This window comes from Bos mutus, chromosome 17 (genome assembly GCF_027580195.1).
Source record: "Bos mutus isolate GX-2022 chromosome 17, NWIPB_WYAK_1.1, whole genome shotgun sequence".
Lineage (NCBI taxonomy): Eukaryota > Metazoa > Chordata > Mammalia > Artiodactyla > Bovidae > Bos > Bos mutus.
The window spans coordinates 53,154,903-53,181,794 of record NC_091633.1 but is presented as its reverse complement, the minus strand read 5'-3'; the positions used below and the strand labels follow the sequence as shown (position 1 = coordinate 53,181,794).

The following is a 26,892-nucleotide window of genomic DNA, read 5'->3' as shown; positions in this document are numbered from 1 at the left end:
AGACTTTATCTAACTTCTGTCTGAGTGCAGCCTTACTGTCAATTTATTAGCTCTGTCATTTAGCACAAAATTTAAAATTAAACTGTGGCTCTATGTTAGTTAGAGATGGGAAACTGTTCCCTGAGATTCTAACATGCTACTTTTAACTCATATTTCTTCACAGCTAATCTGTTTCCCCTTTTTGGAAAACAAAGGCCTCTCCTCTCTTCATTATGTACATGAATCAAGAGAATTGTGTGATTGAAGGACATGTAGGAGGAGGAAGAGAAATAGAGGAAGAATTTTCCTTTAGCTTCTTTTTTTTCCCCTTTTCTTTCTTTCTTTGGCATTTCAACAAGATTGAATGAGGAAAACTAACCATTTTCATTTTTTTGAAAAACATGCAGCTGGGAAAAAGTATTTATTTTGGCTTGATAAAAACCCTAACTTGGTATACTCAAAGCAAAGTACTTGGGTTTAGGTAGATTATACAAGAGGGAAATGATGCAGCCTCAGTTACTTGCATTGATGTGGTGTAATTTGCTTAGGTGCCAACAGAACAGAAAATGGTCTGATCTCCACTTTTAAGTGGCTGCCTCTTTCCTGTGTCATCCTGGCTTCCCTCCTCATCCCCATTGCCACCTCTCACACGCACGTTTGCTGCTGTTTTTGCTCAGATGTTTAGAAACATATTTAATAGTGTTTGTAAATGTAGATTCAGAGTAATGATAACTAATTTCCTCACTAAAACCCACAGCCACCTATGACCACAGCCAAAAGTGGTAGCTGAGATTTCTTTTGGTATTTGTTTTATGAACACTTGATTAAGAAAGTTAATAGGGTTTAAACATGTTTGCCTTTCTTACTATTTCAAACAAAACATTTTAATTTTAGCTTATATTTCTAATATATTTAAAATTTATAATCATAATGTAACAATAGTCTGTACACTTTAGACAAAAATCCTGTATAATGTGAATACTTTCTCAATTTTATTCTATGTATCTGTTTTCAAGTTTTGTTATATGCATGTTTTTATATCATTTAAATGCTAATTTTGAAATTAGATATTTTTGGTAATTTGTTGGAATAACATGCAAATGAAGGGTATATCTTTTATGAATACTTAGTTTAGGAGGTCACCTAGCACTAATAAGAATCAAAAAATGTCTATTTTCTGGAGTCACTAATTTTTGAAGTAGTCATACTCAGGTGGCAATTTTAAGTACTGGTGTATTATTGGTAGTAAGAAATAGTTTTTATCTTTAAGTAAAGCTCACAGTTTGTGCGTGACAGCAGCTATACAGAATCCTTCTAGCTCTGTAAATATTAGATTTGACTGTGTTGCTAGGAAACCCCAAATAAAAAGAAATTTAAGTAAGCAGGAAGCATTATGAAAACTAAATTTTGTTTTTATAAACAGTGCAGCTTTGTATTATGCTCCGTGATTAAAAGGTTGGTGTAAACTATTTCATATGTACATTAAAGAAAAAAAAAAAAAACTTCTTACAACGTAGTGATCGTTTCCTGTTTCATTTTTAATTTTCTTCTCGTGTAAAGAGCTTTCACTAGGAGTTGCTTGAAATCTCTGGGAAGGTCTGTTCTGAATTTACTACTTCTGGATTGGTTAAAATCCCCTTTAAGTGTGTGCTTTGTTCTTTGAAAGCTTTGGTCAGTTGAGCAACTTGCTGCTCGTGTTAAAAAAAAAAAAAAAAAGAGCTGAGTAATGCTGGAGCTTTCTCATGTGGCTGATGCAAACCTGGAGAATTTGCATCATCATCTAGCTGGAGTAAGTTGGTGTGACAGGCAGGCGCTTAAATACCAGCCCATGAGGAAGCTGATCTGGTCTGTAGTGATAGGGCGGCAGCAGCAGCCGCAGCAGCAGAGGTAGTCGGGGAGGTGAACGAGCCAGAACACCATGGAAGACCACACAGGTGTTTCTGAGGTGTAATTAGATCGCGGAAGGTGAAAATACACCTTAGATCTTTTACCTGGCAGCACAATATCACTGAGAACGAATCTGAAAGCAAAAAGGAGAGATCAGATCGGTCAGTCAACCCAAGAGACACCACAGTTGAAAGTTTGGAATTAAAAAACAATTTTTTTTTCCATTTCCTTTTCCCCCCCTGCGGGTCACTACCATGGTCAGAAAGCCTGTGGTGTCCACCATCTCCAGTGGGGCTTACCTGCAGGGCAGTGTTAATGGGAGGCTGCCTGCCCTGGGCGGCAAGGAGCCACCTGGGCAGGAGAAAGTTGTGCTGAAGAAGAAAATCACTCTGTTGAGAGGCATCTCCATCATCATTGGCACCATCATCGGAGCAGGAATCTTCATCTCTCCTAAGGGCGTGCTCCAGAACACAGGCAGCGTGGGCTTGTCCCTGGTGGTCTGGACGGTCTGTGGGGTCCTGTCGCTGTTTGGTGAGTGCTCCTGCTTCTCTGGGGGTGTGTCTGTGGGGTTGAGCACTGTGCTGTCTGGGAGAGCAGAGGGAGATTTCAAAGCAATGGCAAAGGCTACCCCAGATTTTTTGATTTTAGGGGAGGTATGCGAGCTATCTAAGCACACTGTCCACTGTTGGCAGAATGCTGAGTTCCCTGAAATTGCATCCTAAATCTATGCTCTCTTTTCCTGACCAAGGCACTCTATGTTCTGACTTTTCCCTTTGGCATTGAATGTTGATGCTAACTCTGATGACCCAGTAAAATACAGGTGAACTTTCTGTACCCAGCACTTGTGCTCAGTTAAGGTATGTTTGGGGTGTCTTGGCAGCTGGCAAGCTGAATGAAACACCTGTGAAGTGAAACCCAGTGTGGCCTATTTAGACACAGAACTGAGTGCTCAGCAGAAGTTTTACTGACTTTTTATTGGCAAAACAAATGGATGGCAGTCTTTTCCCTTTTAATTTTTTTACTTCATGTGCTTGTCAGTTCCTAGTCTTCTTTCAAAAGTCCTTGAATGTGGATCGAAGTGTGATGGCACATAATTCAGCTCCTTTTGTAACGGATTATTGCAAGGGTGTGAGCATATTTCACATTTTTTTATACTTTTCATCTCTCCCCAGTACCCATAAACTTTTGCAATATGAATTGTAAAATTGGAATTGGGTATTAGTTTGCTTTTTGCCCAGCTGTTTTCTTCGTTTACAGTTCACTTGATCTTTGGAGACACAGGTCATTGGTCCACCTATCTGCAGAGTTAGTCTCAACAGAACTGGTAGAAAAATGTGATTTTTAACTTTTTTCAAAACCTAGATCTCTTTTATTGATGTGATAATTAATAATAAAGAGGTAATAAATGTCCCCTCATGAGGTGTGCATATGACTGGAATGCTTCTTGGGTTAGCTGTAAAGGTGTTAAAGACTGGTGAATGGTCAAGAAAATTAAATTGTATTTATACTATGGGGAAAATGTCTAAGACATATTTGCTCTTCTCTGGCAAATAGTGCTTTTTTATTCCAAAAGATACTGCTCTTTAAAGGTATTAACTCTTTGTCCTAACTCTCTAGGACCAAGTACTACTAACTCTTGGTCCTACATGGACCAGCCTGTTTATTCTGAAGGTCTTGGCAATGTTTTCATGCATTGGTTTGAGCATTTATCTAGAGAACTCAAATTTTCATGGTTAGGAAGAAAGTATTTTAAAGAAAACTTGTTGAAATAAAAACTTAGTATAGAAATATCAACAGAGGAATTATATTTAGGTGTTTACAAAGGGTTTATGGTATTCATATGGTGTGGCATACACATTTATAGACAAAAAGAAACCTAATTATTGATCTTCTTAAATGATTTTGTGTGCCCTCAGCCTTTAATCTTCTCCAACACTTGGTATATTCAGAATAAATCATTGTCTAATAGGAGAAACCATAACCAGTTTCCCGGGTTTTATGTCCTGTGTGCATGCAGCTCCCAGTACGTAGTTCCATTTTTATACACTATAAAAGGCTATTCAGATATGATAAAATGGGTGGCTCTGAGCATTAACTAGTTAAAGTGGTGTTGACTTGTACTAAGAAAATATGCTTCTGCGTAAGTATGTCATCTCAAGTGATTAAAAATAAGCTAATGGGACTAGCTAAGTTTACACTTGAGTTGGTATTCTTTGATTACTAATCACAGGGAATATGCTTCTATACTAATCTATTTATCGATGTTTGCATTACATTGGTCACTTGAGCTACTAGGAACTTTTGACAGGAATGCCTTCCTAATAGGAAGCAAAGCAAAATATAAGGGAAAAAATTCTTTGTCCTAAAACTCTGGAACTAAGAGCATAGAATGTGTATATTGTGTTTACAATTTTGTTTAAAGCCAGGTTTAATACATGGGTTCTTGCATCCTATTTTGAACTGTTTTCATCTGACTAATATGGTTATGGAGCTTGAGACCTTTAAATGAAAATTTCACTTCCCCAGAACTCAATTTAAACCTGGGGCAACCATCCTGGAGTTTAACCAAAGAACACACAGGTCTAGGTATTGAGTCTCTGGAGATAAATTCTGAGGTTCTTAAGGCACTTTCCAATAACATTTAATATTGGATGATTTTTTGTACAGCCTACCAACATGGCAACTGGTTTCCAATAGAGAATGAACTGCAACTAATTATAGTTAGTTTTAAACGGACAAACTGTATTGGTAATTCTCAACTATCCATCTGTAGACTAAGTTACTTTAGAATTAGCTGTGCTAATTTTAAAATAATAGATTTTCTTTGAACCTCTGTTGAAGAGTCTGGCCTTTCTTGATCAGAGAGTAGGTCTGGGGGATGACCTTAGTGCTAGTATTTTTTATTTTAATTAAAAAATTGTTCCCAGGTGACTCTGATACAGTGCTAGTTTTGGAAATAGGATAAGCAACACTAAGATTTTGCTGAATATCCAAATTACATTTATGTTGGACAGTTCTACCTGAAGCTCTACTGATTAGTAATGATTTCTCACGCTTTTAGTCTCCAGAATAGCTCAGGCAGAAATTATGTCTTACATTTGAGTACTTAATAGTATGGGTAGAACTTTTCATATAATGTCAAGATATACTTTTCATTATATATACAATAAGTTGCTCATAGTAGTAGGTAAAGCTGTATTTCATGAGGTGCTCTCCGTGTACCAGGCCCGTTACTATTCTTGGCATTCATTTTCATACTTACACACACAATCCCCTTATGAAGTGAGAATTAAAATCTTTATTTCTCAGAGGGTGAAACTGAGGTCTGGGGAGATTACATAATCTGCTCAAGCCTTTGTGAATTTTATTGCTAAATGTTAAAAATTGGTTCGTAATTAATTTTATCTCCATGTTCATAAATACGTTAAAGCATCTCTTTTTCAAAACTTTTATTTCAGTCACCCAGGAAGGATACTCTGAAATACATCTATAACAAACTTTCCTAAAAATAGAATATCTGAGTCAAATTAATTTTGTTGATAAACAAAATATATCCTATAAATTGAATGAAGGCTTCCAAAACCTTGAGTCCATACTTTACAGAAGAGAGTAATTTTATTTATTTTGATGTGTCACAAAAACATTATTTATTAAAAGGATGCTCAATATAATGAGGTCAATATGATATAATTCTTTGTCTTGATGTGAAATTATGTTCAAAAATGGATTGTTATTGGCATCTTTCTCTTGTTCTCAGATTTGAGATTTAAAATTCTTAATAATATTATATTGTTTTAGAAGTTTGTCTTTACCATTTCAAATAAAATTATCTTGAACAGAATGAACCAGAGTTCAAGCATGAGGAAGTTACAAGGGGAATTTGGAGGTTCTTAGGAATTTGATTCGTATTGTTTATTTTGAAAAAGGGTGTCATTCAAACCAAAGGATGTAGTATCATCTCATGAAATATTGCTGTGTCCATTCTACTGCCGGATGACTTGGTAATATTTTAACTTTGTGCCTTTTTATCACAATTATTTCACAGGAGCCTTGTCCTACGCTGAACTGGGAACTAGTATAAAGAAATCTGGTGGTCATTACACATATATTCTAGAAGTCTTTGGCCCATTACCAGCTTTTGTGAGAGTCTGGGTAGAACTGCTCATTATACGGTAAGAGCCTAGACAGAAAAAAGATTAAGGAAAAATAAATCTATTCATTATCCCATTTTTGAATCACTTTGATTATTTTTAAATAATTAGAAATACGCATGACTTTGTGGTAAATAGGTCTCCTTCAGGACATAAAATCTGGGATGAACTACCTTTCTCAATTAATGTTTTTAGTGCCATTTTGCCGCTGGCAGTAATCTTCTAACCATGCCAAACTTTCAAAGCATCTGCTTGTTGTTAATATTCAGCTATTCTCTAAGTCATTTTCAGGAAAAATGCTGACCTAAAAGAATATGAATTGTCAAAATCTACCATGATAAATCAGACCTTTTGTTTGATTATAAATTGTAATTTGACAAAATTTAAATGTTCTCCTAGGAACTGGGGTTTTCCTTCTTGTAGATTACACCATTAAGCCGTCTTAAGTTTACTCAGTTTTTTGTGACTAGGAAACGTCTATTCCTAGCAACTTAGTATGTCATCGAGTTTTATATTCTACCAAAAAAAAAAAAAAAACACACACACTTGTCACAATGACTCATAACCTCATATTAAACAAATCAGTAAACTACAGTTGCAAAACGCTTTTTGATTATATTGTTGTGAGAATACATTCCCCTTCCTGATTGCCTTGGTTTAAAATCAAACCAAATAATGCTAAGTCACTCTGAATAGCAAATTTCCTCCAGTTTTGTGGGAAACTTATGATGTCTTCAGATTATCCTTAAGGCAAACTGCTTCCATGAAATGTGACTAGCACATTCTAACAGCAGAATTTAACAGAAATAATTAAAGAAACTTGTTCTTACTGTAAACTTATCAGACTTACACAGCTGAAAGCTCCTGTGAGCTCTTATCCTATCATTTAGAGCTAAGTGGTAAATGCAGAGCTAATATGTATTGACTTAACACTAATCTTGATTTTTATAGTCCTAGGAGTCTCTTTTGTAGTAAAAAGCTTAGAATAGTATTTACATCTTTGTTAAGTCTGTTCTCATTTTAAGCAATTTTGCATTATTTAAAACTTTTTATTATGAAATAATGATAAAGAAGTATTTTGTTCCTTTTCTAAACTCTGGGATTTGCCTGGGAGGTGCCTTCCACTATTTTCTGATAACATGAAGATTACTCTTCAAAGGTCAACTTAAGTTCTGTCTTTTCCACAGTTAATTTCCTGTTCACCCTAGTTTATAGTATTTCTTTCCTCTCTTAATTCTTCTGAAAAAAAAAAATGCAGTCTCTGCTTCTCATTTGACATTGAACATGCTGGCTTATATTCTTATTGAATATTTTAGGAATCTGTGCTCTGTTTTCTTGTTAAAACTGCAAGCATTTCAAGTATATAAAACCAGGTCTCTCACTTTTTGTAACTCTAATACTACTTATTGTCATATATTAAATGCACTGATTGTCATATATTAAATTCTTTCTGAATAGCAGTTGAAAAATTTAGTAATCTTCAATCTTTCAGTAAGTTATATTGGGTTGGCCAAAATGTTCATTCAGGTTTTTCCATTAAGATGGCATGGAAAATCCTTAACAGATTTTTTAAGCCAACCCTAATCAGTTCAGTTCAGTTCAGTCACTCAGTTGTGTCCAACTCTTTGTGACCCCCTGAATTGCAGCACGCCAGGCCTCCCTGTCCATCACCAACTCCTGGAGTTCACCCAGACTCACGTCCATTGAGTCAGTGATGCCATCCAGCCATCTCATCCTCTGTTGTCCCCTTCTCCTCCTGCCCCCAGTCCCTCCCAGCATCAGGGTCTTTTCCAATGAGTGAACTCTTCGCATGAGGTGGCCAAAGTATTGGACTTTCAGCTTTAGCATCAGTCCTTCCAAAGAACACCCAGGACTGATCTCCTTTAGAATGGACTGGTTGGATATCCTTGCAGTCCAGGGGACTCTCAAGAGTCTTCTCCAAAACCACAGTTCAAAAGCATCAATTCTTTGGCACTCAGCTTTCTTCACGGTCCAACTCTCACATCCATACATGACCACTGGAAAAACCAGAGCCTTGACTAGACGGACCTTTGTTGGCAAAGTAATGTCTTTGCTTTTGAATATGCTATCAAGGTTGGTCCTAACTTTCCTTCCAAGTAGTAAGCATCTTTTAATTTCATGGCTGTAATCACCATCTGCAGTGATTTTGGAGCCCCCAAAAATAAAGTCAAAACATCTATTTCTACTTTATTGACTATGCCAAAGCCTTTGACTATGTGGATCACCATAAACTGTGGAAAATTCTGAAAGAGATGGGAATATCAGACCACCTGACCTGCCTCTTGAGAAACCTATATGCAGGTCAGGAAGCAACAGTTAGAACTGGACATGGAACAACAGACTAGTTCCAAATAGGAAAAAAGAGTACGTCAAGGCTATATATTGTCACCCTGCTTATTTAACTTATATGCAGAGTACATTGTGAGAAACGCTGGGCTGGAAGAAGCACAAGCTGGAATCAAGATTGCCGGGAGAAATATCAATAACCTCACATATGTAGATGACACCACCCTTATGGCAGAAAGTGAAGAGGAACTCAAAAGCCTCTTGATGAAAGTGAAAGAGGAGAGTGAAAAAGTTGGGTTAAAGCTCAACATTCAGAAAACGAAGATCATGGCATCCGGTCCCATCACTTCATGGGAAATAGATGGGGAAACAGTGGAAACAGTGTCAGACTTTATTTTGGGGGGCAATAGTTTGAATAAAATACACTCAGTATTCAAATAAGTACAATACTTATTTAGAGTGCTGGCCTGTCAGAATAGTGGGCTTTGGGGCCTGATGCAGCTGAGCTTGAGTCCCTCTCCAGCCATGTACTGGCTAATTGTATTGGCTGGTTAGCCATACTTTGGTTAATTGCTCAGCATTATAATGGACTTGATCATTCCATTTGCAGTAGTAGCACCAACACAGTGCTCATTCATTCATCTATTCATTCCACAAACTGCTACTGAATGGTGTATGGCAAGTTAAAAAGATCTGAAGTGAAGTGAGCCTCAGTTCTTATTCTCAAGTAGCCTATAATCATATTACCTTAGATAGCTACTTCACTGGGTATGTGTTTATGGAAGCAATTACCTAACTATATTCTAGAAGCTTTTGTAATGGATTCATGTATTTCTTTGTAATATGGACTCACATTACTCAGTTGTTCTCTCAGAGTAATGAATGACTTGAAGCGTGACAAAATACCTGAGTAATATAACATTCCTCTTCCATTGAAAGTACCCATGGTACCTAAATATTTACTATTAAAATTGTACTTCAGATTAAGCCACTTTTGTCAGAAATAATCTGTAACAAATCTTAAAAAGAAATCATACATCAGGGGTCATTTGAATTCATACATTCACCATGTATTTATTAGTTTTCTGTTGTGTGACAGACACTTTACTAGACACTTTACCCATACACTGAGGATGAAATAGTGATTAATATGGACACAGTCATATGCATGAAGCTCATGGTCAAGTGAGGGAAACAGTTATCAATCAAGACATCATGTAAGAGAATAAAAAGTTACTACTGTGATACACATGTGAAAGGGGAGCTATGAAGTTCCATATGAGAGTATACTCTGGGAGATCTAATGCAATCAGAGGACTGAAGAAGCTTCCTTGGGAAAAAGATTGAACTAAGACCTGAGATATAAGAAACTGTCAGTGAGTTTCAGGGGCTCTAGGCAAAGGGCATTCAGATCCTTCTAGTGGGAGGAAGCACACTGAAGAGGAAGGAAAAGTTTTGACCAGATGGAGCCTTGTATTGAAGAATTTTTGTGGATTCTATGTTTGGAAAGCACTAAAATGACATGACTAGATTTTAATTTATACATCAGAAATTTATAAATGATATAGAATAAGAAAAATGTCTTGCTGTGGTCAGGAGGAGATTGTCTTGGGAAAAAAAATCAAGAAATCTCACTTCTGCACATCTACACCAAGGAAATGATAATTGAAAAAGACACAGGCACCCAAGTATTTATCACAGCACTGTTTACGATAGCCAGGATATGGAAGCAGCCTAGATGTCCATTGACAGATGAATGGATAAAGAAGAAATACATATATACAATGGAATGTTGCTCAGCTATAAAACAGAACACATTTGAGTCAGTTCTAGTGAGGTGGATGAACCTAGAGCCTGTTATACACAATGAAGTCAGAAAGAGAAAAACAAATACCGTATATTCACCCATATGTATGGAATCTAGGAAGATGGTACTGATAAACCTATTTGCAGGGTAGCAGTGGAGATGCAGACCTAAAGAACAGACTTATGGACATGGGCGAGGAGGAGAGTGGGGTGATTTGAGAGAGTAACCTTGAAACATCTACATTACCACAGATGAAATAGATAGCCAGTGGGAATTTGCTATATGATGCAAGGAGGTCAAATTTGGTGCTCAAATCTGGTGCAACCTAGGGGAGTTGGGGTTGGGTGGGAGCTGGGAAGGAGGTTCAAGAAGAAGGGGACATATGTATGCCTATTGATGCATGGCAGAAACCAGCACAATATTGTAAAACAGTTATCCTCCAATTAAAAATAAATAAATCTATCTTGCTTTCTAATACCAGCAGGTCAGGGTTGGAATGCATAATGGTGGTTGGTTTCCTGACAATCTAAGGGTTGGACCTGGAGGTTGAGTAAGCATGAGATGGGAGATAAACTGAAATGGAAGACTTGGCATGGGAAATTTAATAATTCCATTGACTTGCCTGTGTACTAACATGCATTCATATGCAGTATATTTAAACTGGAAAGGCCTGTGTCATTTTCTAACAGAAAGTTGAAAAGCTAAAATAGAATCATTTGCTACCTGTTTTACTATATACCTGACCTTATTTCATTTTCTTATCTCATTCATGTTTTCTCTATAAAATTACAAGACTAATTTTGTTTTTCAACAGATACTTTTCACCTAAATATTTCTATGGAATTAAGAATAATCACTTGGCTCTCAAGGTTTTTCTGTTTGGAAAAATCTAGACTAATACAATGTCAAGCATGTAAGCATATATTTGCAATGAACACTTATTAATACTAATTTTTTAAAGTTGAGTTCTGTGTTCCTTTTCTGAACCCATTAGACTGTGCTATTAAAACTCATTCCTACTCTGCTGGAGTTTAATTGTTGACTTACTGAGAAAGGAGACTATTTCTTGTGTGGCCCAGCCCTATTGGATCTCAAGTAAAAACTAGATTTTTAAGAAAAAGTCAAATATGGGATGGAAGAGGAAAAACTGATAGCACCCAGCCTTGTTCCTAAGCAGATATGAAGTTTAAAAACTAGCTATCAAAGTTGCAGACAGTATTTCATTTGGAATATCTGTGAGAACCTAATCAAATATAGGCTAAAAACTCAACTGTCAGAAAACTAAGATCATGGCATCCAGTCCCATCACTTCATGGCAAATAGATGGGGAAACAATAGAAACAGTGACAGACTTTATTTTGGGAGTTCCAAAATCACTGCAGATGGTGACTGCAGCCATGAAATTAAAAAACGCTTGCTCCTTGGAAGAAAAGCTATGACAAACCTAGACAGCATATTAAAAAGTAGAGATATCACTTTGTCAACAAAGGTCAGTCTAGTCAAAGCTGTGGTTTTTCCAGTGGTCATGTATGGATGTGAGAGTTGGACTATAAAGAAAGCTGAGTGCCAAAGCATTGATGCTTTTGAACTGTGGTGTTGGAGAAGGCTCTTGAGAGTCCCTTGGACTGCAAGGAGATCCAACCAGTCTATCCTAAAAGAAATCAGTCCTGAATATTCATTGGAAGGACATGCTGAAGCTGAAACTCCAATACTTTGGCCACCTGATGTGAAGAACCAATTCATTAGCAAAGACCCTGATGCTGGGAAAGATTGATAGAGGGAGGAGAAGGGGATGACAGAATATGAGGTGGTTGGATGGGATCACTGATGAGATGGACATGATTTGAGGAGGCTCCGGGAGTTGGTGATGGACAGGGAAGCCTGGCGTGCTGCAGTCCGTGGGGTCACAAAGAGTCGGACACGACTGAGTGACTGAACTGAATCAAATATAGATTTCTAAAAATCATAGACTTCTCTATTTATGTTCCATGTGCTGAGTAACAGTACCTCAAGGTAGAAAAAGTTAGTGAAAGTGCGATTTTTTTTTTCCTTTGGTTAACCTAAATATGCATTTCTTCTAGCCCTGCAGCCACTGCTGTGATATCTCTGGCATTTGGACGCTATATTCTGGAACCATTTTTTATTCACTGTGAAATTCCTGAACTTGCAATCAAGCTCATTACAGCTGTGGGCATAAGTGAGTATCATAGGTATAAATATGAAAAATAAAACAGTCCCTACAAAAGTGATTGGAGACAAAATTTCTTGAGACTTTTTGCATAGTGGTACTATTCCTCACATGGTGTTCTTGCTTACAACTGCTCACCAGGTTTGTGTTGGAAAACAAAGAAAAGAATAAGGGTTTGGTGTAATGCCTGATACGACATTATAAGCCTATTTTGTATTGGGTCAATACATGTGATGGCTAATCTTTTAAAACAGGCAAACAAAACACCTTGTTAGTAAAATAGTAACTTGATTGTGCATAAAAAGAGACTTTTACAAGGGAAAACCCCATTTTTAAATGGATGTTCTGAATTATAAAATATCCTTCCTTAGCAATAACATGGAGAAGTATAAGCACTTACCCTCATGGAATGGTGTTTGTGTGTTGGGTGTATATGTTATGTTCATGAATTTTCTAGTGTTACCACCTGCCACTCTGTGTTCAGATTTTAGCTGTCCATTGATGGTCACTAGAGTCTTCTTCCAACGTTTGATTATTAGTAGCATTTCTCAACGGAGAAGGCAATGGCACCCCACTCCAGTACTCTTGCCTGGAAAATCCCATGGATGGAGGAGCCTGGTGGGCTGCAGTCCATGGGGTGGCTGAGGGTCGGACACAACTGAGCGACGTCACTTTCACTTTTCACTTCCCTGCATTGGAGAAGGAAATGGCAACCCACTCCAGTGTTCTTGCCTGGAGAATCCCAGGGACAGGGGGAGCCTGGTGAGCTGCCATCTATGGGGTCGCACAGAGTTGGACACGACTGAAGCGACTTAGTAGCAGCAGCAGCAGCATTTCTCAAATAGGAGTTTTCTTTATCATTTCCAAATTAGGAAGTTGCTCATTTTCATCATTGGGCCCAGATATTAGAACCTTTTTTTAAAAAAAAGGAAGTAAAAAAAGAGGAACATGCACATCATGACATAAGTGATGTGAGGCGCAATATGACTCCAACTTCCTGTTGTGAGAGAAAGGTGAACATTTCACAGTAGACAGCTGGGTGATTAGCAGGAAAGAGTGAGGAGTTACACACAAAATATCTCTAGTACGGGGTCCATATTTCTGCACTTAAATAGATTCATCCTGGATTCCCCCCTTAATTCATGAAACAAAATAATTGTTATGTGGAATATTTGAAGGGAGACCAAGAAAAATACTTGAATGAGATATTTCTAAGTTCTGGAGTGGTAATCGTGTTCTCGATTGATCTTACCCTTTCCACACACTACGGCTGTGAGACTTGGGGTCAAGTCACTTCTCCTTTCTGCACCTGAGTGTTCTTATTTACAAATCATGTTTAGTCTCATAAGGTGTCTTTTGAGGATTAAATGATATTGAAAGAGTGTATATACAGTGTTTTGAGTAATGCTGCTGCTGCTGCTGCTAGGTCGCTTCAGTCGTGTTGGACTCTGTGTGACCCCATGGACTGCAGCCTACCAGGCTTCTCTGTCCATGGGATTCTCCAGGAAAGAACACTGGAGTAATGCTAGAAAAGTTTAAAGAGTGAAATTACAAATGGTAGCTTTTTATACTCTTGTGGGAACACGTCTTATCAAGTTCCATAAGACCAGGGGATTAACTAAGTGCTGTGTTTCCAGCCCTTCACATAGCCCCTAGTATATTGTTTGTGCTCAACTAATATTTGTTCGTGATTGATTTTAATTAGAAGAGATATAAGCATTCTTCTCTAGTAGAGAAGCTAATGGAATGCCTATGTGTTAAACTTAGAGGGTTACACATCTTCACGTTTCGCAAGCAGCAGGAAATGGAGGTAAATGAAATAGATTTTGCTCAGATCTAACACCATGAAATTTTGATTTTTGGAACCATTTTAGCACTGTGGCTATAGCTCAGGCTCTGGAGGCAAACAATCTGCAATTGAAACAACTGGAATAGTGTTGGGGTTCTCAGTTATGTAATTTGGGGCTAAATATTAAATCTCATTAAGCATCAGTTTTATTTATTCATAAAATATCTGTGAGATGATAATTTATCTTGAATGGCTCTGGAAGGATGAAGTTAGATTTTTAAGACTTTAGCAGAGTGGTGCCTTGCTCATAGAAAGTTTTTGATAAATCTAGTGTTCCACTTAGGGACTGGATCAGTAGCCACTGTTACACTCATTTTATTTTTGTTTCTCAACTGAGTGAGGCAGAATCATATCACAAGTATTGTATTTGAAAAGAGAAACACAGTGGTAGCATTTTGAGAGCTCTGTAAATTGCCAATCAGAGGTTACTGATTAAAAGCTGTAACAGCAAACTTTCATTATATATTATGTAAACATTTACAAATCCACAGCTTGGATTGAGAAGGACTGGTAATGAATTAGATAATGACAACACATTACCATTTTGGTAAATCTAGATAGCTCTTTTATTTGTCCCAATTCTGTTAAACATTTTAAAGGGAAAACTGTATTTTAGAAGAGTAAATGGAAACTGTTCAAATCAAAAAATTAAAGCAATTATAGGTAAGAATGATTAAATATGTTGCAGTTTACAAAAGCTGTAGTAGAGTTTGGTGATGGTGTAACTAACAAAGAGCCTGAGTAAATCTTGGATGAACTTAGTCATGTTCTTCCTTTTTTACCATTAGTTATAACATCAATTTACAGGTTTTGATGCAAGCTTGAGTTTCTGAGGAAATTTGTTCCTAAGATCAGAAGCACTGAAAGATGAAATGAGATAGTCTTGCAACTCGGTGGCAGGTGATATAAATCAATGGCCTAATTGGGAAAGTCAGACTGTCTCTGAGAACGTAGCTTTAAAGCAACAGCAGGTGGAGATGGAGATAGAAAAGGAGACATTTACCTGGGGGCAAATCTCACATTCTGTAGGGTTCAAAGCGAGGAGAGAGGTGATTTTCTGCCTGCCGGGGGTGAAAGGTTAGTGAGATGTAGAAAACAGAGTTTAATTGTGTGAATTGCTTCCCTGTGTTCTCCTACAGGGATGGAAGCAATTTGTGGTAGTTTGAATTCTCTAGTTCAAGTGTAGAAGAACAAACTTGAAGGATATTGTTATCATCAAATCATAGAAGAAAAGGAATTTCAGGGTTTGTGAAATGTTAACCGATCACTTGAGAAGTGAGAGTCGGGTGGGAGTGTGGCATTGCTAAATACTAATTACCCCTCTGGGGCTTCCCTGGTGGCTCAGACAGTAAAGTGTCTGCCTGCAATGCGAGAGACCTGGGTTCGATCCCTGGGTTGGGAAGATCCCCTAGAAAAGGAAATGGCAACCTATCCCAGTACTCTTGCTCCAGTACTCTTGCCTGGAAAATCCTGTGAATGAAGGAGACTGGTTGGGTTTACTCCTCTCCTCTTTTGAAAGTATTCAACTTCATTTCTCTCAAATTAATAAAGGTGAAAAGTTTTGGAGTACTTCTCTGGTGGTCCAGTGGTTAAGACTTCTGCCTTCCAGTGCAGAGCGTGCAGGTTTGATCCTTTGCATGGTACTGGATCCCACATGCCTCGCTCAGTCGTGTCTGGCTCTTTGTGACCCCATGAATCGCAGCGTGTCAGGCCTCCCTGTCCATCACCAACTCCCGGAGTTCACCCAGACTCACGTCCATAGAGTCAGCGATGCCATCCAGCCATCTCATCCTCTGTCATCCCCTTCTCCTCCTGCCACCAATCTCTCCCAGCATCAGAGTCTTTTCCAATGAGTCAACTCTTCGCATGAGGTGGCCAAAGTACTGGAGTTTCAGCTTTAGCGTCATTCCTTCCAAAGAATTCCCAGGGCTGATCTCCTTCAGAATGGACTGGTTGGATCTCCTTGCAGTCCAAGGGACTCTTAAGAGTCTCCTCCAACACCACAGTTCAAAAGCATCAATTCTTTGGCGCTCAGCTTTCTTCACAGTCCAACTCTCACATCCATACATGACCACAGGAAAAACCATAGCCTTGACTAGACGGACCTTTGTTGGCAAAGTAATGTTTCTGCTTTTGAATATGCTATCCAGGTTGGTCATAACTTTCCTTCCAAGGAGTAAGCGTCTTTTAATTTCATGGCTGCAGTCACCATCTGCAGTGATTTTGGAGCCCCGAATGATAAAGTCTGACACAGTTTCCCCATCTATTTCCCATGAAGTGATGGGACCAGAGGCCATGATCTTCGTTTTCTGAATATGGAGCTTTAAGCCAACTTTTTCACTCTCTTCTTTCACTTTCATCAAGAGGCTTTTTAGTTCCTCTTCACTTTCTGCCATAGGGTGGTGTTATCTGCATATCTGAGGTTATTGATAGTTCTCCCAACAGTCTTGATTCCAGCTTGTGTTTCTTCCAGTCCAGCGTTTCTCATGATGCACTCTGCATATAAGTTAAATAATCAGGGTGACAATATATAGCCTTGACGTACTCCTTTTTCTATTTGGAACCAGTCTGTTGTTCCATGTCCAGTTCTAACTGTTGCTTCCTGACCTGCATACAAATTTCTCAAGAAGCAGATCAGGTGGTCTGGTATTCCCACATGCCTAGCAACCAAAAAACTGAAACATGAAACAGAAGCAATATCATAACAAATTCAGTAAAGACTTTAAAAATGGTCCACATTAAAAAAAAAAAAATCTTTAAAGAAAAAAGGGTTTTGCATACTCCAAGTCTTGTCCATTCTGGCAAGCATGTCAGGCATGTGGAAGTTGAGTAGGGAAATCTTATATATTCACATTTGTCTTCTCTCCTCTAGCCCAGTGTCCCTAGGTAAAGGGACATTGCTCCCTTTACTTTCTGTGGAACTTCATGTATTTTCACTCTCCTTGAAGCTTCAATAAACACTGAAGTATGTTCAAAAGTTAAAATGACATTTAGTTTTTGGTTCTCGTCTCCTGAAACCAGACCCTGTTTAAGTATACACTTGACTGGCAGAATATTCTAATAAAAGTACCTTATGTCAGATGTGGGCTCTTATCTCAGACACATCTAACAACCTCTCTGAGTCTCAGTTTTCTTATTTAATTTACATAGGTGAATAAAGAACGTTATACACCTGTGGGAATAATTGGAGAAAGCAAACAAAATAACACTTGTGATTATGATGTGAGAAAAAGAGATAGCTATTTCTATAAATGCATTACTGTATTTTCTCAAACTGTACTAGCATCATTAAATTACATGAAAGAAAGTCTAGGCTGAGTTCTGTGCTAGCTTTTCAAATATTGCACATAAAGTGGCTCTGTTTAAACCCGAAATTGGACTATCTTTACTCCTCTTCTACCGTAACTAAATACCATGACAACCAATTCTTAGGTAGAGATATGTAGTATTGAAATATACAAGGACTTCAAAACAACAATCATACCCTTCAGAAGGATGAGAAATAAAATGTGGAATCTAAGTGTCTTGAAATCCCAGCCAAGATAAACATGATCCTTAGCAGAGAGGAGGGACTTCCCTGGTGGCTCAGATGGTAAAGCGTCTGCCTGCAATATGGGAGACCCAGGTTCGATCCCTGGGTTGGGAAGATCTTCTGGAGAAGGAAATGGCAACCCATTCCAGTATTCCTGCCTGGAGAATCCCAGGGATGGAGGAGCCTGGTAGGGCCTTGCGATCCCGGGGTTGCAAAGAGTCAGACACGACTGAGCTACTTCACTTTAGCAGAGAGAGAGCATCAGATGTTTGAGAGAACTTGTGAAATCATATGTGTCTTTTGACCTGCTTCCTCATTGTTACCTGTGCACTGCTGGTAAAATTGTGGACTCTGGAGTCAGCTTACTTGGCTTCAATCTTATCTTCACCTTTAGCTTTGTGTACATGGACAAGTTAAGTAATATCCGGGTTCTCAGCTGTTCATCTGAAAAATAATGCTAATGATGGTAACCAAGTCATACAGATATGAGGATTAAATAATATTCATGTAAGGTCCTTGCACAATATGTGTCATATAATAGTGTACATTTGTTTAATGCTTACCATTTTTATTCCCAATAGTGAGATCCTAGATATAGCCTCTCTCCTTCATAAAGGTGTTTATTGCTACATAGCTTCTGTGCAATGAATCTGTCCAGGAAACAAATGCTAACAGAAAAATGGAGGCAACCCAGGCAGCTGCTACAAAGAACAGTGGAACAATTCACTTCAGCTCACCATGATGCATCCATACAGTATCCATATATTTTACCAGCTTAGCAAAAAGTAGCCAGAAGCCAGGGAGAACCTGAACCTGGGGGGGAAAAAAACCCAATATATCCAGACTTAGTAACCTCACTCTGCAAAACAAAAGACAAACTTGAATTACTGAAGTACAGAAAGAAATGCTTGCTAGTCCTTAAATCACTGTATCAGTTTTTAACACTCCCCTAAATATCCTCTTCAAACACAACTCCCTTCCCTATGTATTTCTGATTGCCAGAGTTTATACCTATAACTTTCATTGCTGCATTTCAGTTCTTAGGAACCAATCAGCACCATTAATAAGTAAATAAAAGCTATATGTCTATTTTCATTTTGGTAACATTTAAGGTCAGCAAAAAAAATAAAATAATAAGCTCAAATCAATACAGGTAATTTCTAATGCATGAATTTAGCAATTATTATTCAAAGGAAGGAAAGCTAGGATGAAAGCTTGCTCAGATTTCTTTAATCATTACAGTGTAAGTAGATAGTGTATAAAAACCAGAGTAGATACTATTTGTTTCAGAAACTCTGAAAGCTCTTAGCATTTAGTGAATCCCAAATCCCTTTTCAATATTGTTGGGTAAGCAACATACGCGGACTTAAACTTCTGTGTAAAGACACATGATGGAACAGCAGTTCTCGCCACTTGAGGACCTCCGCAGGCCTCTGTACTGGCTGCCTCGGTGCTTGTTAAGCTGTATCCCTTCAGGGTCATAGAGGTACATCTCAGCTGGAATTTGGCGTACGGAGTAATGAGGGCGATGTCTGGATGCTCAGATTAAGCAGGGTTCTGAGAAACCTTTTGAGAGAAATCAGGCTTAACCAGAATTTTGACTTCAGCTGCCCGAGAGGAAAGCAAGGTGAGATTATCAATTCATAATATTTGTTTGATTTTTGTCTTCCATTTTTTCTAAGAAAACTTTACAAAATATAAAATCCCCAGCACTCAGTTTTGTTTTCTATTTCAATAGGCATTGGATTCTAACCCTCTATGAAAGTAACAAACCTTCTTTCCTCTTCCCAAATACATAGAGGTTCTAATATGAGGATGCCTCTCCTTTCCCTCCCCCCTCCTTCTTTTCCTTCCTTCCTCCCTCCCTCTATTCCTCTTTCTCTTCTTCCTTCCTCCTCTTTTCCCTTCCTCTCTTTACAATAGCTCTTTTCTACTGTGGAGTACTCTCAGAAATGGTGTTTGGGTTTTTAGGAGCTCTGCTTAAAAGGAAACAGTGCTCTTTTGTGTTGGTGGGAACATGAGTCCAGTTATTTTCAGACCAATGCTGAATCTCCTTAACTAAAAAAACAATCCCTTTCATATGATGATTCATTTATCACAGAGTCATTTGCATAGAAAAAGGACAAGAATCACTGGATGATGACGATGAGTGCAGAGTTGCATTAAATTATTTTCAGTATATAAGTGCTTTTTACAGGGGTGAGAAAAATCATTTTACTTTTTATCTTTCTGATAAAATAATGCACTTGGCAATTAACAATGGACCTGTCTAGTTCTTCATGTTTCCAGCTTCAAACACAGGTAGAATATTTCTCTCAGCCTACCATATAGCTTATTCGGGGCTTCAGCCTTTCTAATCATTCTCATCATTTCTCCTTTGAAACATTTCTTCATTAGTAACCCCCTATTTAACTTTGTATGGTTCCTTATTCTTCCCATCTTTGAGCTTCTTTCAAAGATGAAAATTGCTTTTTTTGATTTTTTTTACCTAATGCTTCATGTTCATTGCAAGAATTATTTTAAAAGTGTAGAGAAATAAACTTTTAAACTTAAAACTTATTCCATATTCTATCATCTATAGATACCTTCTCTTCATGTTTTGGTAAATAGTCCTTCAAAATTTTTCCTTTCCTTTCCTTTCTATGTTTGTAGCTTTGTCTTCTATCTATCTTCCTGTATGTCAATTTAGCATGTTATGAACCATCTTTTATGTAATAAATATTTAACTGTGTCATGATTTTAAATGGCTGCATAGTAAACTCTTAAAAAGATATACCTTAATCAGCCTACTTTTAGAAGGCTAGATTATTTAAAATATTTTTGCTATTGTATATTATGTGTTGAAAACATTTGTACCAATTCTTAAATTCTGAAATGAGCTAATGATTGTATCAGGCAATGAAGATCAGTCATTACTGTACATATGGAAAGCTTCCTATTGCAACCTGAATTGTAAGAATTCTGTTTTGTTTTTTTTTAATCCCCCAAGAAGTATTTTCATTCATTTTTGTTGTTTGTTTAGGGAGAATATACCTTTTAAAAATAAAGCTTGTAGCTAATAACTACAAATGTCAGGTATGAAGCAGTTTATTTGTTGGGAGTGGGGAGGAGAGGGTGAGTGACACCAAGTGTGAGGGTTTAGAAAGTGTATAAAGTTGAAATCTGCTGTCTAGAATAACTCAGTCATTCTAGAATAGTATAGGAGGCCTGGCCTGGAAGTACCACCATTTATTTCACGCCTTTTTGGCTGAAGGTATTATAGATTTTTTTAAAAACTGAGGATCCAGCTCATTCATTTATTCAACAAAACTGTTAATGATCTTCCTGGGCCATGGTTGAAGCTGGATACTAGCAAGACAGAGATGAGTGATGCTTGTTCTGTTCTCAAGATTCTCATGGTCCACAGTGCGGGCGAGTGGCTGGTTGAACTGCAGAGGACATTGTAGATAGCATCACCAAGAAAGAGAAATTCTGCTGGCTTCAGACCCCGTGTGCACCCTACTCTGGAAACACTTTTGGATTTATCATTCAAAACATTTTTTCAAGTTCCAAAACATATCTTGGAAACCTGTACATTTAGGGTAGGTTGAAAGTCACTCCTTACTATGCTGATTGGAAAGTAGAGACAAAATACAAAAAGTTCTGGCTAAGGCTAATTCTGAAAGTAGAATAAAGTCCCAGCCCACTTTTCCACACATTGTCCCTTCTTGAGTGTGATCCCAACTCTGTCCCTTTTTTAATGTGATCCCAAGTTGGCAGGTGACTATGCATGTGGGCATTGAGGGAGGAGAAGAGCTGTCCGCTGTGTCAGGCTAGAGTCACAGTCTGCGTGGGATGACCTCAGGATTTGCTTAGAAGGTATTTTTATATGATTGTTCAGATCAGATCAGATCAGATCAGTCGCTCAGTCGTGTCTGACTCTTTGCAACCCCATGAATTGCAGCACGCCAGGCTTCCCTGTCCATCACCAACTCCTGGAGTTCACCCAGACTCATGTCCATTGAGTCAGTGATACCATCCAGCCATCTCATCCTCTGTCGTCCCCTTCTCCTCCTGCCCCCAATCCCTCCCAGCATCAGAGTCTTTTCCAATGAGTCAACTCTTCACATGAAGTGGCCAAAGTACTGGAGTTTCAGCTTTAGCATCATTCCTTCCAAAGAAATCCCAGGGCTGATCTCCTTCAGAATGGACTGGTTGGATCTCCTTGCAGGGCACCACAATCCTTGTTCACTCTTACTGACATAAACAAGGAAGCAAACTATGGTCTCCTGCATTGCAGGCAGATTCTTTACCAACTGAGCTATCAGGGAAGCCCATACAAAGAACAAGAGATAACTTTTTACTGTCTGCAGATTTTATCCAGTTTCTCAAACCTCAGGGTGCATAAAAATCACCTAGAGATCTGGTTGAAATGCATGTTTGTAGTCCTTAGGTCTGGGGTGGCATCTGAGATTGTGCATTTCTAAAATGCTTCCAGGTAATGAATGGCAATACTGCTGGTTCACGGTTGGGACTTTGAGTAGCCAGGACCTAAGACGTCTTCACGTATACTCGTGAGGATTCACCTTTTGAAACTTCATCTGTTTGTTTGCAGCTGTGGTGATGGTCCTAAATAGCATGAGTGTCAGTTGGAGCGCCCGGATCCAGATTTTCCTAACCTTTTGCAAGCTCACAGCAATTCTGATAATTATAGTCCCTGGAGTGATGCAGCTAATTAAAGGTATGGACTGAAAAGTAAATGCTTTTTAAAATACGTGTCTGCTTTTGGTCTCTTCCAACACTGGCTTTCACTTGTACTAGCAGAATCCCTTAATTAGTCTCTCTGCTCATGGAACTTAGACTCTATACTGTCATCTAATTGATTTGAAAGCCTACAACAGTGGGGGGAGAATTGGTATTTACAGCTGATTGGCAACAAGAGGATTAAGCCTGGGCCAAGCAGCAAAATAAGGCATCAGTGAATTTTCTCTTGGTCTAAACTGTTTGTAGTGAAAACACAAAGTGGAAAAAAAAATAAGCTGTTAGCTTTAACTATAGATAAATATGTCTTCTTATTTTTACTTTAAAGTAGTTCAAGCATATATTAAAGATTAGAGAGAGAAAAAGATATCTGGAAAATAATGAAAAATGATAAAATATTGTTTTACTTTTTCTTAATTATTCCTTTTACCTTGAGAATGGAATTTTGACAGAAGGAGAGTCAGATATGGAAATAGCATTCATTAAAAAAAATGCTATCTGACAATAAAAATAGTTGTAAAAATGTATTTTATTGTTACTTTTTTTAATGTAAAATCTGCATTTCTGTAGAAATGTAACACCAATTTCTGGGAGTATTTGCCTTTCTAGAGTTGAGATGGTTGAGAATGATGTCATTTAGAGTTTTAATTGTTCTAGGTAAGAAGGCACAGGCAATTGCTTGGATTCAGGGGAAATTATTGGGTGAGAAGGAGGTCTGCTGCTGCTGCTGCTGCTAAGTCACTTCAGTCATGTCTGACTCTGTGCAACCCCATAGATGGCAGCCCACCAGGCTCCCCCGTCCCTGGGATTCTCCAGGCAAGAACACTGGAGTGGGTTGCCATTTCCTTCTCCAATGCATGAAAGTGGAAAGTGAAAGTGAAGTCGCTCAGTCGTGTCCAACTCTTCGCGACCCCATGGACTGCAGCCCACCAGGCTCCTCCATCCATGGGATTTTCCAGGCAAGAGTACTGGAGTAGGGTGCCATCACCTTCTCCGGAGAAGGAGGTCTAGTGAGTTATTTAACTAACAATGGGTACAGTAGTAGGAAATACATAAGGAAGTAAGAAGAAATGATAAAGGAGTGATGTGTAACTTTGGCACATAAAATATTTCATGTTCACATTGATGTTGTCTGTTCCAAGAAAAGGAGTTTATAGAGAAATTTAATGAAGTTGCAAGAGTAGGATCACTCAAGGCAAAAGGAAATTCCAAAATTAAACAAAAAATCATTGCTGATGGTAGAAGCATTAAACGACAACAAAGGTGGAAAGATTTGTCCTTCTGTACCCGGGGAAAGGGAACTACTGCTGTGCGTTTAATAAAACCTAGTGGGACTTCTTAGAACTCTCCCGGCTAAATGTTTGCATCAAATTCAGCAACCTCAGCCAACTCAAAATAAACACAATGAAGAGCTTTAATACGATAGCTTACACTGAAGGGAAAACATGAACTTTTCTAATTCATGTTGGTCTCCACAGAGCTGGCCTTCTCATACTTTATCTGATCCATTAGAAATGTAGGGAAAGTAACTTATTTTGTTACCGCTTTCCTTTTCTGGGCTCTTTATATTTCTGTAAAGAATTTTTTACATTTTTGGAAAGTTCAGAAACTGAGTCATTTAGATTCCAAAAAATGACATGCAGTCCTTTAAAACAAAGATAATTTTTTTCTCTTCTCTTTTTGATGTAAGACTGTAGTCAGTTTTTACCACTTAATTATATATGTTGGTGAGGTGAGGTGTAGTTGCCCAAATGTTACTGTATTGCAAATTCCTTGAGAGCAGAAGTCATGACATATCTTTTAGCTTTTTTTTTTTTTTTTTGACACTTACAATAGAATGATCCTTTAATATTTATGGTATTGTTACTGAATCAAGCTTGGGTCTGCTTGCCCAAGGGCCAGCAATGCCAATCTACTGACACCAAATTGTGGTGAAGGAAAGCATAGTGTTTGTTGCAGGGAGTCAAGCAAGGAGAATGGGCAGCTTATGTTAAAAAAATCTAAACTCTCCGGTAGCTTTTAGGAAAGGCTTTTTAAAGAGAGTGTGAGGGAGAAGGTCACAGGGTACCTGATTAGCTCCTGCACAATACTCTGATAGGTTGATGATAAAGGTGAGGTCACAGAGGTCAACATTATCAATCCTTAGGTTCCAGCCAATTTGCAGGCTATGTGATTATGGTCATCTTACAATTAGCTTCTTCCTCCTGATACAGGCTTTAATGTCCGGGAAACAACTCAAGGATAGGACTCAGGATGTCAGCTGTAGCCCTAAGGAACAAATGGTGGTGGTGGTTTTAGTTGCTACGTTGTGTCCAACTCTTGCGACCCCACAGACTGTAGCCTGCCAGGCTCCTCTGTCTGTGGGATTCTCCAGGCAAGAATACTGGAGTGGGTTGCCATTTCCTTCTCCAGGGGATCTTCCTGACCCAGGGATCAAACCTAGGTCTCCTGCATTGCAGGCAGATTCTTTACCAACTGAGCTACGAGGGAAGCCCAAGGAATAATTAAGGAACTTTAATTTTGCTTTATAGCAAAACTATTACTCTTTTATCTTTCTTGACTGCTTTCCTTTGTTTCTGCATTTTCTCACTTCTATGATTAAAATCGCTCTTTGGAACTCAGGGAAGCCTAGGAGGCTAAAACTTTTCTACAAACACGCGGTGGGGGACATGGCAGTGGTCTGTCTCCAGTTTCATTATCAGTGCTTAATGTGACCAGGTTTCCTTATATATCTCACTTAGCAGAGAAATGACCTGGGAATTTTACCACATTTAAAGTAAGTTAAATATTTTGGAGAGTATTCTTAGCAGGTATATTTGCTCTATTACTATAAAACAATGATATTTCTTTGTCTCTAACTTATCACATATGTTTCACATTAATACAAAAAACTTCAAGAGGAGAAAATTTTTACTTACCCAGATTCTACATTTATTTTGATCTAATGAAATTCAGAAAATAATTGTATGTTCTGTATTCTCTTATGAGGATTTGTTAAACTTTCCTCTGAATCTAATAACTTTAATCTTCTTGAGATCTCTGGTATGCAGCCAAATACTCCTGAAATTTGGAAACAATTCTCTTTTGTAACACTTTGTGCTCAGGATTCAATCTTTACAAAGTTTTGTATCTTTTATTGATTATTCAGCATTGCACTTTAGCAATATTGTCCCATAAGGCCTAGGAGACCACAGATCATGATAAAGCAATATACAGCAGATGTTTTTAATCTGGGTTCAAAGATTTATGTTTTTCTTCTATGAGGACACAGAGATGTTTTAGTAAAACAGATATTTCTCAATTGACAGTGTCATTTTAAAAAATGAGATATATTTAGGAATTGGATATTTTGAGAGAGTCATTTAGTGGATAACACAATATTCTCCATTTTTGGCTTCAAAACTCACACACTGTATTGATATATATGTTGTTGTCTGGAAACTGCAAACAAAAACTGAGGTTTAAGTGTGAAGAGAGTTTTATGTACACCATCTATCTTCCACCCCCCCTTTTATTTACTTATGTGATAGCCAATTTTGAAATAGTCATATTTCCCATTTAGGTAATCTCATTTGTATTTTCTTTGGGAAACAGAAACTCATTATGCTTTACTTTGAATATTGACTGACTAAATCTGAATTTCTATTTTTTAATTATCCAAAAGATATAGAAGAAAAGTCCCATCACAAAGAGGAGAAAACTGTGATGCATAAAAGCAGTCTACATGTTGATGCAACAATGTGTTTAAACCTATTTAAAGTTCAATATAGTTTCTTTTCCATGCTTCTAGAAGGAAACAGTGCTGTTCTCTAGGTAAGGGTCCACAGACCTTCTCTGTAAACCGGCAGATAGTAAATGTTTTCAACTTTGTGTGCCGTGTGATCTCTGCAACAATTATCAGCCCTATTGTTGGAGAGTAAAATTAGCCATAGACTAATGGTATCATGGCATCCAGTCCCATCACTTCATGGCAAATAGATGGGGAAACAGTGGAAACAGTGTCAGACTTTATTTTTCTGGGCTCCAAAATCACTGCAGATGGCAATTGCAGACATGAAATTAAAAGACGCTTGCTCCTTGGAAGGAAAGTTATGACCAACCTAGATAGCATATTCAAAAGCAGAGACATTACTTTGCCAACAAAGGTTCGTCTAGTCAAGGGTATGATTTTTCCAGTGGTCATGTATGGATGTGAGAGTTGTACTATATAGAAAGCTGAGTGCAGAAGAATTGATGCTTTTGAACTGTGGTGTTGGAGAAGACTCTTGAGAGTCCCTTGGACTGCAAGGAGATCCAACCAGTCCATCCTAAAGGAGATCAGTCCTTGGTGTTCACTGGAAGGACTGATGTTGAAGCTGAAACTCCAATATTTTGGCCACCTCATGCGAAGAGCTGACTCATTGGAAAAGACCCTGATGCTGGGAAAGATTGAGAGCAGGAGGAGAAGGGGAC

General features: G+C 38.1%; 1 protein-coding gene across 2 annotated transcripts in view; it reads left to right on the top strand.

Annotated features, from left to right (window-relative positions):
- Positions 1-1,992: 1,992 nt before the first annotated feature.
- The window catches only part of SLC7A11 (solute carrier family 7 member 11), a 141,341-nt gene continuing 116,441 nt past the window's right edge, over positions 1,993-26,892 (top strand). For both annotated transcript variants that reach the window (XM_070386539.1, XM_005895834.2), the window contains exons 1-4: positions 1,993-2,397; positions 5,912-6,038; positions 12,213-12,328; positions 22,295-22,420. In XM_070386539.1, coding sequence (XP_070242640.1) covers positions 2,121-2,397; positions 5,912-6,038; positions 12,213-12,328; positions 22,295-22,420 — 646 coding nt within the window. In that variant the 5' untranslated portion in view covers positions 1,993-2,120. The remainder of the gene's footprint in view (positions 2,398-5,911; positions 6,039-12,212; positions 12,329-22,294; positions 22,421-26,892) is intronic.